Genomic DNA, 12,602 nt, shown 5'->3' on the forward strand with positions numbered 1-12,602 from the left:
TAAAAATAAATAAAAGAAAATCTTAAAAAAAAAAAAAAAAGAAGTGAAATGAGTGGTGAGCCCAAGACAACACTAGGTCATTTGCATAGAGTTTTCATACATGGGAATTGTGTAATAAGTGTGCTCAGCCTTAAAGGAACATTAATAATATGCTATTATAATGTAATTTAAATGTTCCTTTTAAATAATTTCTTTTGGGAAATGTTCTTAAAAACTTAATTTGCCTGGGATGGATAACCTTATATTAATAGTTAATTCATTAAATAATCAAGATATATTCCATTTTTCTGGACAGAATGTGGAGGCTAGGGGAAAACATTTTCCCCAAAATATTCCCTTCTTAGTTGTCTTTTTCTAGACAGGTGAGTTTTTCTAGCATCTGGGCCTACCTGCCACGAGAATAAGGAAGAGAACTTAGAGGGGAGCTACTTGAATCCAAGGGCCATAGTTCTGATGTGGAAATGTTCCAGCTTGTCTTCCTGGAAGTGGCCTCTTTCATGTTGTCCCACTGTTGAAGCAGCCTCTTATCTGCTTGAAAGGATTTCCTAAACATCTGGTCTGTGGCAACAGTGACCTTGCAGCCCCTCTCAGAGACTGGAAGTGACTTTTTTTGGTCACCTTGACACAACTACTCAGGAGTTTCCTCCCTTCCTTACTTCTTAGTTCTGCCTGGGGACCACAACAACATTGTTTAATATTTGATTCGTCAAAACACTAGGTCCAGCTGGTGGGTAGGAGTCTCTGAAAATAAGTGTACACTTTCTGTGGCCCCTTTCACCCCTGCCTAACTTTTTTAAAAAGTCTCCCCTAGGAGGTGCTTTTCTTCTAATTCGCACAAAGGACCTCCTGGGGCTCGTGGGTGCCTGGTTATATAAGCTCAAAGTCAGAGGTGTACGGGCAACAGTGGCATCAAGTTTAGATGCGGTGAAAGGGCAGAGGCAGGAAGAGGAGAGGGGGTGCAGCGAGCTAGCAGGGAGGAGCAGTGTGGGGACGGGACCGGGCTGCCCACGTGGGTTTTTAATTATCGTTAACTTTTGTTACGTGGTGTACAATGTAAACTTCTTCCCTATCTTCAGTAAAATCTTCATTGCCTTAAAAAATATCCTGCCTAGGGAGCCTGAAGAAACCAAGTGCTCACACACAGAAAAAGAGTTCTGCTGCAAGGCCATGAGTTTGGGGCAACTAGACAAAACAAACAGCATATTTTATGCTATATGTTAACTACCTTTCCACCCACAAAAATCTTCTTATAGAAATGGAGCTCAAGTTACCAGGAAGGTTCCCAGTGGTGTCACAGATATTTGAGATCGCTGGTCATAAACATGTGCTGAAATCCCCATGGGTCTTCATGGTCCTCCCCACCTCCCATCAAAGCAGATGAGAGCATTGTTGTTGGTTTGCTGTGCCTAGAGTTCAGCAGTGTGCTGATCACGTGTCCTTCACACTTTGACGCTGCGATGAGTTCGATGACTGTATGTGCCACCTAGGATTTTTCACTATTTAAGCCTGTATTCATGCCGCTTCTTTGTTTTCCGTAGGGTTCCAGAACATCTCGTGAGGAGCATAACTTGGCAGACACTGCAAGCTGTAAATTTTTGCCATAAACACAATGTAAGTCTCATGATTTCCCTTGAAGAAATCAGAAGGCTGCCCTTAAGCTGAGGCGGAGCCTTTGTTCAAAGTTTATATTGTGCTTTTGTGGATATCATTTCTTATCCAAATCTTCTTAAACCTGGTTGGGGTAAGTAGAGGCTAAAAATGCCAACCTAACTATTCCTTCTTGCTCAGGTTACATAAAGGATGCCTTTTTATGATTTTCAGAAAGTAGTTACACTGATCAGAAGCTACTCAGATTTCAGGTAGCATCTCATTCACTTGGAGTCTCTGTGGGTCTGCTCCATTTCCAAGACTCTGAAATTGGGAAGGGGAACCCACATCACTTGTGTCTGTTCAGTTGCAGCAGGTGGGGTTCCAGGCACGATGCCTCAGTGCTAGCGTCTGCTTTGCTGAGCTATGAGTGCCAGGTCTGGCATGAACCAGCCCAGTGGAGGCCTGTGATGCTCCTGGCCACCGTGAGGCCTGACAGAGGCAGTGGCCCCAGATGGTGTGATTTCACACAGGCTGGGAAGCCTGTTGCCCCCTCCTATAGAACACTGCCCACTCCCTGCACACAGGAGCCAAGTCCCAATGTTAGAGCTTCATTTTGGCCACAAGGCTGTCTGACTGCAATAGGTCAGTGTACTGACTGCCAGGGTCAATTTAGCTGATGGGCCTGAATCCTCATCTTGGAGCTCTTTCTAAATGATTTTTCCCAACGCTGCCTTCCAGGACGGAGAAAAAATGATAGTAGTCAGCACTTCTCCCTACTGAGTCTCCACCTTGCTGAATGAAGGCTACGGTCCTTGTCAAAATGCAAAAAGCAGAGAACATGGATACCTTATACTACTATTAACTACAAGCGAGTGAGAATTAGCACTCTCCTGAAAGTAGGTGTTAGGATGGGGGAGCAAGAGAGGCTGCATAAAGACCCTGGTGGGGCAAATGAGAGACACCAAGGGCAAATGCATACCTCTGTTCCCTGAAGAGCCCCTGACTGCTGTTTGGCTGCAAGTGCTGATGAGGGGAGGGCGTAGCAACTTGTAAAGAATTCCCAGAACAGAATAGGAGCACATTCTTGCTTACAAGTCCTTCTGCCCATCTGTCATCGTGGTATCTATGGGTGTGCCCATTTATAGTAATATGTGAAGCCAGTGGGAAAAGAGTGAAGATCTCAGGGCCACTAGTTGCTGAGAACCAGATAGATTCAAATAAAATAATTCAGAAATTGTCTCCCAAATTTTTTTCCAGAGGAATTAATACCCTTTGGGGAAACACTGACATTGATCTCTCACCCTGAAGGGCCTTTGGAGTGAGTACTAGGCCAGACCCAAGAAGAACCTTTGTCCCTTTTCCAGATTCTAGAAAGTCAAGAATACCCCCAGGGGTTCAGCTGCAAGCCAAAGAGGGTGGGTCTCTCCTTGTAGGATCCGCCATTCTTCTCCAGAGTGGAAGAAGGAGAGATGATTAGGGACCCTGAAAAGTAATTTAAGCCAACCATTTTTATATAATTGTTAATTAGGTTGTTGATTTGTTCTTTGCCAAGGAAGTTATTTTATAAGAAAATCATGTGACGATTCTTAAACATTCTTCTAACATCTCCCTGGTAAGCAATATCTACTGTGGTTTGGAAAGCACAAGTGATTTCAGTCCAAACTATGGTGTGGATGCAGCTCAAAGAACCCTTGATGTGTGTGGGACGGAGCTGACATCTAGCGACTCCCTCCAGAGGGTGAGCGCTGCCTACTCTTGTTTATCTTGTCAGAACAAATGTCAGAGCTGGAAGGGAGGTCCCTCGGCAAGCTGGGCAAGCTCGGGGTCCCCGCCCTTCTCTTCCCCAGCTTATCTCAGCAGGCCCAGGGCTTGTCCTGTTTACCAGGCAGACTGTGTTCTGTTCTGTTAAACAACTGAATGGTGAATCCTGCTTCTGCACCAGCTTGCAGCTCCAGCAGCCATGGTGGAGGCCTTGTCCAGAGCCTTTTGACATTTCCCTTTCCCCTAGGGTTGCCAGATTAAATACACGCCAAGTACTACATGAGACATACTTATACTCAAAAATTGTTTAACTAAAATGTAAATTTACCTGGCTGTCCTTGTTGGTCCTTTTGTCCCCTTCAGGAATTTGGAATGATACAGGCTATGACAGGTAGGACACTAAATTTATTTCATGCTGCTCTTTTGCAAATTTTGGGACTTTGCAGCTTATTATCCAAAAGACCAGTGAGAGGTTCAAATGACTTCTCAATGATTTGCTAATTATTCATGTGTTTTATTTATCCCATATATTATAGTTTCTCTTTAATAATCTATTTTGGTTCTATTTCTGTGACTAGTGCATACATAGAGATGTGAAGCCAGAAAATATCCTGATCACAAAACATTCAGTGATTAAGCTTTGTGACTTTGGATTTGCTCGGCTTTTGAGTGAGTATTGAAGCTTCTCTTAAGTATAAAAGGTGGAAAGATCCTTTATATATTAAATGCTATAGAAAGCTAGTTCCTGTATATTTAGGTCCTAAGCTTGCTACAAATTATTATGTAGTTACTGAAAACATGTAGACACATACAGTGGTTTAAAAATTGTATGCTATATGGAAATTATACTGCAGCAAAGTGGTTATTAAAAAAATATGTTACCCTCCTGGTTTCTACCATTTTTGGATACTAAAATAGTACCAAAGTACTATTTTAGAAAAAGGCGTTTTTCAACTGTGGCTGCAGTTTAGACTCATATGGGGAACTATAACTGTAAAAACTATATGGATCCACCTCGCCCAGGGACTGTGGTTTAATTGGACTAGGGTGGGGCCCAAGCATCAGTACTTTGAAAAATTCAATATTCTAAGTGATTTTAATGTACAAGTAGTACTGAGAGCCACTGATTTAGAAAAGCCACAGCTGGGGCACAAGCTGGATGTCTTAGGTCTCTGCCCTCCCAGTTTTGATCTCACGCTTCCACTGCTCTCTCTGTTTCCCATGTCCCATCCCTGGCCAGCTGGACCGAGTGACTACTACACGGACTACGTGGCTACCCGGTGGTACCGCTCCCCGGAGCTGTTGGTGGGGGACATGCAGTATGGCCCCCCAGTAGATGTTTGGGCAATCGGCTGTGTCTTTGCTGAGCTGCTGTCAGGGGGTGCCTCTGTGGCCAGGAAAATCCGATGTGGATCAGCTCTACCTGATCAGGAAAACCTTGGGTAAGCGGTACCTCTGTCCCGCCTTTTGGAAAACGGGGTAGTTTTACTCACATCAGTGCAGAGCAGAGCCAAGCTCCTAGTCCCACCTACTGCCCTTTACAGTTGTGGAGGAGGGACACTCTCAATGTCTCATTTAAATGATCCCATTGAGGGTGTCCACGTTTGTCTTAATAAAAAGAATCCACAGTTTTGACTATGTATTAATTGTCCAAAAGGACACAATTCTCTCTTTTGGCATTTGTTTGGATCAAGTTAAACTCTGAATCATGATTGTAGCAACAATACACACATATATTTCTACAAGGGCTTAGCAGTTTAGAGGACGCTGACGAAATTATTTCATTGACGATGATGTGGTAACTCATTTGTTTGTTGTCCTTGACCCCAGCCTGCCAGGCTAACTTGGATTATTCAGACCCTATAGAGAAAGATTCTCAACCTCCTGTGTGTCAGGAAGAAAGTCACTCCTCTAATGTCCCTCTTCTTGTCGTGCTTTCTCACCCCAAAGCCACTTCTTTTCTTTCCCCTCTTGGGGTGGAGGCGCAGAGGGGAGGAGAAGAGAGAGGAGAGGGACAGATGAAAAGACCTATAAGCAGTGATTGTCCTCTTCAAAAGTCGGGGAGTTTAGCTACTACTTCCCTGAGTAGTATCCCAATTTAAAGAGAACTGTCCTCTTCCAAAAACTTGCAGCCCCTGCTGTCACCCGGGCTTTTACTATCTCCCCAAATATACTGTAAATTGCCTGAGGGTGATGTCGTGTCTTTTATTTCTGTCTGCCCTCCACCAGTGTCTGCACACGGTAGGCAGTAAATAGTTGCTGATGGCTGTTGTTGAGTGACAAGTAAGAGACCTGGGAACCCTTGCAGGGGCACTGATCCTTCCTTGGCTGTGTCTCCTCTGGTCATTTTAGGACACCCTCTCCATGCCCCCCAACTCTGATGGAAGAAGGTTATTAAGGTACGGGCACTGTTCCCAGGCTGAAGCTCAGAGGTCTGGGGTAAGGTATTAGAGAGTATTTTTTAGCTGCTTGTGCAAAATGGGGTGGGACAGCAGCTTTTGGATTTGAGTGAGAGATAAATTTCCAAACCAAATTGATAAAATTAGACAACTTGATACCCTGGGGTAGGAACTCTAGCCCAGTCCAATAGCAGCAATTCTGGAGGCCTGATTTGGAGGGTTTTTTGCTCACTGTGCTCTGGGAAGTGGTCCTGGGTGTGCCTCGGGGGTGCCCTTTTCTGAGTATCTCCTTGCATTCTCTGAACAAAATTCCTCTTTAAGTGTACAATCCCTAGAATTTTGCGTGAGGGCAATTCTAGCTGATTTGGTTGAAATGTGGGCAGAGTGAGCCTCACATAATCCCCAGAATATAGAAATGCTCCTTTTGTTTTGTCGCTTCACATTGTCAGTACTGTTAAACAGTGGATAAAACAGGATTTTCAGGTGACCGCTACTTGGTGAAACAAGAAAACAAAGTGGTTCCAGGTTAGAAATGTATTCCTTCTAGTTACATCTTCCAAGGGTCCCCTTTCTCCCTCCCCCTTTCTCTCTCCCTCCCTCCCTCATTTCTCCTTCCTTCACCTCCTTTTCCCCTTCCTTCCTTCCTTCCTTCTCTCCTTCCTAAAATATTTTTTGAATGCTTGTTAAATGTTAGGTACTGTGCTAATCTTAGGCCAATAATACACTTTTATCTTAACCCATCAGGATTCATTCAGTTAACATGATTTTGATGTGTAGTTGTACTTTTGCTAATAAAAACGAGGGGTTTATTTGATCTGTGTATGTGCTTCTGAGTTGTTTGGTTTGGATTACATAAGCACACTCTGAGCCTTGAGGGGTAAGAACCTTGTAGTCCTCCGTTTCTGTGCGTGCCTCCTCTGTGCCTCACTGCGCTTCGTGCAATGTAGACCTCAGTGCAGGTTGTTGACGCTGCCTCAATGTCTCTCCCTCTGATTGGAGAGTAGACTGTAGCCTTCGTAGGTTGCAGGCACAGGCAGACACAGAACCAGAAAAAGGGACACCACAGGTTAGTGCTTGCTAACCCATCTCATGTTACTTCCTCTTTCTTCTCTCCAAAGGAGATCTCATTCCTAGGCACCAGCAAGTGTTTAGCACCAATCAGTACTTCAGTGGGGTGAAAATTCCAGACCCTGAAGATATGGTGAGTGACCCATTTTGGAAAGAATCCTGCATGCGAGAGCGGAGGTTAACAGAGTATTTAAGTGGTGATCATCCTATTTAAACAGGGAGAGGCTAACTACATTTTGGTAGTTACTTTCTTGAGCCCTATGGCCCAGTCTGCCCTGGAAGGTCACTCTAAGGGTGGGAAAAAAAAAAAAATTGGGACTCAGGCAAGTGAGTAACTACCAAAACCTAGCTAGGGGTGGTTAGTGAGCATGAGGGACAGGAATGCAGAGTGCCTGCCCTGCGCTCACCGGCCCTTCATCATTTCAGCAGTTGAAGCTCAGAGCCAATCAACTTCAGACAATGACTCATCCAGGAAAATCCAGCATTGTCCAAATCCCCCGCTCTACTGTGCCCTCACTGCCCAGACCATGAGGGGAACGGGAATGACCTTGCACGGCCAGCCTCACTCGGGGGCCTGCGCTCTGTGCTCAATGTGGGGAACGTACTCATTCTAAAAACAACGGAAAAATTAAAAATATGCATGTCCTTAGTCCACTTTCAAGAATTTATTCCAATGAAAGGCATAAAGATGTAACATTCTTTAATAGAAATCATTTCCTTTTTGTCCCTCAGTAGAGGATTAAATAACTTACGGTATATCCTTACCATAGAAATACCACAGAGCCAGTAAAAATATTTTTATGTATTCACTTGAAAAAAAATTCACAACATATTGCCAAATGAAAAAATGCTTATAAAACAGTATATATAATTTGACATAATTGTAATAAATATTTGCTACACAATGTATATATTTATATATAAGTATAAAATAATATGACAGCCTTTGAAAAATCATGCAAAGCTTTTTACATTTGTGAGATAAATGGCTGCATATAGATACAACAATATTAATAGGGTATATCTCTTGTGGTGGGGTAATTTTTTTCTTTTCTTTATGGTTTTTCAATATTTTTTATGTCTTCTAATGGGCTTGTATAATAATCAAAAACATTTCAGAGCACAGTTAAAGTTTGTCTGAGTTTCTACTGTCTAAGAAAGGTACTTTCAAATCGAAACTAACCCTCCAGTTGCTCAGTTTCCATGTCGGGGTTCTGTCAAGTGCCATTTGCGCTGTCTGTTCCCTCAGCCCCTTGGCTTGCCTCGCAAAGAACACTTCCTCTTCCCATTCCTGCCACCGCTAGCAAGGGGAAAAGTGGGTCGTGCTGGGAGCATGCTGGGACAGAGAAGTAGGAATGACACCTGGCATATGGGAGGTGACCCAGCTGGCTCCCTAGTGACCTGGACATTCCCAGTTCCACACTAAATATCCCTTAGGATTTCCTGTTTGCTTGTGTACTGGTGAAGCCTCAGAAACAGTCCAGGTTTCATAAATGTAAAAGCTTCCCATGGTGTCCCAGAGGTGGTTCTGCAGGGGATTTCCTGTTGACAGAAACACAGGAAGCAGCAGTGGAGGGGATGTGCTGGTTCAACATCTGTGTTTGAGTCCCTCTGCTGGTCAGTAACCTTGCTGGAGGGAGGCCTGCTTGCTTCTGGGGCTGGGAAAACTGGCTAAGCCGGCAGGATGGGCCCATTGTATCGCGGCCGACCCACCAGCCTCACCCCACGCCCTGCTGCTGAGACAGCAGGGCCCAGTGTCAGCAATGTCCTATCAATTCCCAGCCGAGCTCAGAGGCAACACACAGAAATAGCAAGAGAAATATTTAAGCCAGCAATTTTCAACCTTTTTCATCTCATGGCACACACAAACTAAAACTAAAATTCTGCAGCACACTGAAAAATGTATTTTTTGCTGATCAGACAGAATATAGGTTTATTTTGATTTATTCACACTGGGTGTCTAGCATTGTGTTGGCTGTTGTCATTTTTTTTTATTTGACATTCGAAAGAAAAAGAGGTCAGTGCCCCTGACTAAGTAGCTATTTCATGTTTTAAAAATTCTTGTGGCCCACCAGTTAAAAACGCTGACTTAAGCTCTGGCTGTGGAGGGCAGGGGGCGAGAGGGCGCTACTCTCAAGGGCTAATACAAATCTGCTTAAGGATTTTTTTTTCCCCTCCCTGTATCTGGTAGGGAATTCCAAAACGGAGGCTCTGGTCTCTTACTCTTATCAAAGATTAATAAGTACACACCTGGGAATTGGTTGTTTTTGTCTGGTTCCCTCTTTAAAACAGCACTGTGCTTGCAGTGCCAGGGGTGGCGTTTCTTTTGCTGAGCCGGGCCAGCCACTCCAGACCCCAGCTCACACACTGCCATCGTTGTACACTCAACACAGCTGGCCGTTTATTTTACTCAGCTTGGCTGGCTCTTATTTTCCCAGCTCCCCTCTCTGATTAGCCTGTTCATCTGTGGTGTATCCCTTTCACTGGCTTATCTGTTTGTCTGTCTGGCATTGGGCATTTCTTCCACTTTATCGTGTTTGTTATCTCTCATTGTCTCTAGCATGTGACTGGAACAAAATAAGTCGTACAGGGCCAAAGGGAGTTTGAAGACTATCTGCTTGGGAGACTCTTTAAACAGTAGGATGATCAGGGAAACAGCAGGCTCTTGTGGGAGAAGACAACAGTGTTCATTTTAGAAAACCAAGAAGCATCTGTTCACGTGGGTAATGAAAAAAAAAATCTATTTTGAAGCTCTGTTTTTGTGAATGTCAATAAATGCAAAATTGGGCCCCTTTATATAAAAAGCCAATATTAGTGCCAAAAATTATTCTGAGGCAAGGCAAGTTATATAAACTGAGGCAGGAAAAAAAGGAAGTAACAATTGCTCAATGAATTTGCTTGTTTGTTTGTTTCACTAGTGTTTTCTCATAATTTGCTACCTGCATCAGTTATTCAGAAAGTGAAGGGAGTGGCTCGGAAGAAGATTTGGAAAAGCAATCTGGAGGTGGGGAGAGAAGGGCTGGTGAAACAGGCAGAGGGAGGCTGTTGCGGGTGAGCGGTATGGTGGGCAGAGGGTGGAGGAGGCAAGGAAGGTGCCAGGAAGATGCTGCTCTCACTCAGAAGAAATGCAATCTGAAGTAACCTCTTACTGGAATACATGCTGTAAGTAAAACCCCCTTTTCTTTCTTTCTTTCTTTCTTTTCTTTTTTAAACAGGAACCACTTGAATTAAAATTTCCAAACATCTCTTATCCTGCCCTGGGGCTCTTGAAGGTAAAATCATGGCTTTTCCAGCAGCTGTTGTCATTGGGGAATCCACTGATTGAAAAGTGTTCCTTTTAGAATTCTTCTCCTTTGAAAAGTATACATGTTTTCAGTTTTTAAAATGGGTCACATTCTACTACAGTACAAACATCTGTAAGTGTTTTTCACTTTAAATAAACCTAACATTGTATTTGACTTCTAAATTTACACAAAATAGAAATTACAGAGGAGTGGTTTATTTTAAAAAAGATCTTTTTCTTCAAAAAATGATAGCCATAGGATCCTTTTAAAGAGCCATCTCCCTGGTATACTTGAAGTAGGTTTTGATTTTAAAATTTATATACATACACATTTTCAAGAATATCTAGGCCTTATGTGGATGAGGAGCTGTTAAAATATTTGCAAGTTACTGTCAATGTCCCACCCATTTCAAAAAGTATTGACTACATTTACTGATGTATTTATAACATAATTTAAAACGTGAGACAGTTCCTTGGGGTATGGGGTCACGAGATGTAATCTATCCAGGATGAGCCCTATGGAAAGCTCCCTGGCAAAACAAATAGTTAAAATGGTGTTATACAAAAGGATGTATACTATGCCTCTCCTTCCATGCAGACACATGTATGCTTGTAATGCATAGACTATTTCTGAAAGAATTTAAAAAAAATTTTGATTTTAGAAGGGGGAATGGAAAAACTAGAGTGGTTGAGAGACTGCTGAATCTTGTATGCACTTTATTTTTACCATGTGTTGGCATTATTTTTGAAGTGAAAAAAAAATCAACCTAGTTTTCACAAAATATATGCAAGGGACCAAAGAGGCTAAGTGGATAATTCAAGCTAGACACTGAGGTCAGAGTAACAACTGCCTCAAGAAGAGAACAAGGTGGGAAAAATGATTTTTTCTTACTATTTCCAGAAACTATTTATTTATTATGTGGCTCCTCATTTAGGAATCATCATGGAAGGAACTAAAACCATGATTGGGTGTTTCCCCCCCTTTTCCCTCTATCTTGTTCCCAACTGATCAAACTATAAGTTTAATCTTACAAATATAAAAAATGACATTAATACATTCGTATTATTTTTAAAGGAAGGTGGAATTTTTCCTTCTTTTAGGGCTGTCTGCACATGAATCCTGCTGAGAGACTGACGTGTGAACAGTTGTTGCAGCACCCATATTTTGACAGCATCAGAGAAAAAGGGAATTTGGCAAAAGATCACGACAAACCAGCAAGGAAGGCCCTGAGGCAGAACCGAAAGCACTTGCCTGGGGTAAGAATGGGGCATGGCTTTACAAAAGCATCCAAGGTTGCAATGTCAAATGATCTATCTGCCACCTAGTCAAGAGGGTCTGAATCTACACTTGTGGTGGCAATCGCGGCTTGCAGCTCCAGGACCTCATTCCTGCCCCAGGACACTGGTCCCATGATTTACCAACCAGGGCCCCCTAGACAGCTGCCTCCCAAGCCCCCTTTTCCCTGAATCCGAAAGATGTTCTTGCCCTGCAGTTCCCAGCTGCCACACAAGGGCCGGGATTTTTGGTGTGCGTGAGCGCAGGTCTCGGCCAAGCACCCACTGTCAGTCCAGCTGAGTATGCTTTTTGTGCTTTGGAAAATGAACCCAGATTCATCCTAGTAGCTCTCTGTCATCTTGTTTACCTTCAGTATTAATTGACATTCCAGGTTTCCCCTCAAAGGAACTGTTTTCCCTCCTGATCCTTTAATCACCAGAGTTGACTTGGGTAAAAGCAGTGATGAGTGCCTTCCGGGATAGCAGCAGAACAGCACATTTAACCAAAGAATTGCCTCCAAAACAGCACCCTGAGAGCCTGTGAAGCTTCATGATTGGTGTAAAGTGGCAAAATGGCCTTACAATAAGTGTCTTGTCATAAGCCAGAAGCTGTAACAATTTAGAATGGACTGTAGTTGGGAATGACAACTAAGATGAGCTGGCTGCTCCTGGTCACTTCTGAAACTGTCTAGATACCCCTTAGCTTAAATTATCTTGCCTTAGCTTAGACTTCCCCTTTGCAGCCTCCACTGTACAGCATGTTCAGTAGTATCTGGTGGTGTGTGTGAGGTTTAGAGGAGGGAAGAGGGTATCCTGACCATTAGGAACAGGTACCACAAGAACTTCAGGACCCTAAGATAGGTCAGTTTCAAAATGAAGAATGCTTTTATTTTAGTCTCTGTCATATATGATCCAGGTAGCAAAGCAGGTTGGAAATAGACTCCCGCTTCAGAGTTACACCTTATCTTGCCGTTTCTTTGTGTTCAAGAGTAAAGGGTCTTGATGGAAATATTTTTATTTGAAAAAATATGGGAATCCTGCTAATTTGTGTATTGCTTGTAATTACTGAAGGATTCAACTGTAATTTAAAATTTAAAAAAACCCTGCTTTTCAGATATCTACAGTCGTATAGTACAATAAAAAAGTAGATGTGTGTGTTCTCCTTGTTTTCACATGACATTTACAATAAATTCAAGCATTTTCTGGCAGCATGAAGGAGACAGTTT

At 43.0% G+C, this 12,602-nt stretch overlaps 1 protein-coding gene across 1 annotated transcript in view; it reads left to right on the forward strand.

The window, feature by feature from the left end:
- Positions 1–12,602, forward strand: part of LOC129066048 (cyclin-dependent kinase-like 1) — a 40,239-nt gene that overhangs the window by 26,933 nt on the left and 704 nt on the right. The window contains 7 exon segments of the mRNA XM_054567587.1: positions 1,539–1,611; positions 3,930–4,020; positions 4,592–4,728; positions 4,730–4,793; positions 6,869–6,951; positions 10,034–10,090; positions 11,203–11,358. Coding sequence (XP_054423562.1) covers positions 1,539–1,611; positions 3,930–4,020; positions 4,592–4,728; positions 4,730–4,793; positions 6,869–6,951; positions 10,034–10,090; positions 11,203–11,358 — 661 coding nt within the window.

This window comes from Pteronotus mesoamericanus, unplaced genomic scaffold (genome assembly GCF_021234165.1).
Source record: "Pteronotus mesoamericanus isolate MK-2021 breed Mesoamerican mustached bat unplaced genomic scaffold, CSHL_Meso_final contig_182, whole genome shotgun sequence".
Classification (NCBI taxonomy): Eukaryota; Metazoa; Chordata; class Mammalia; order Chiroptera; family Mormoopidae; genus Pteronotus; species Pteronotus mesoamericanus.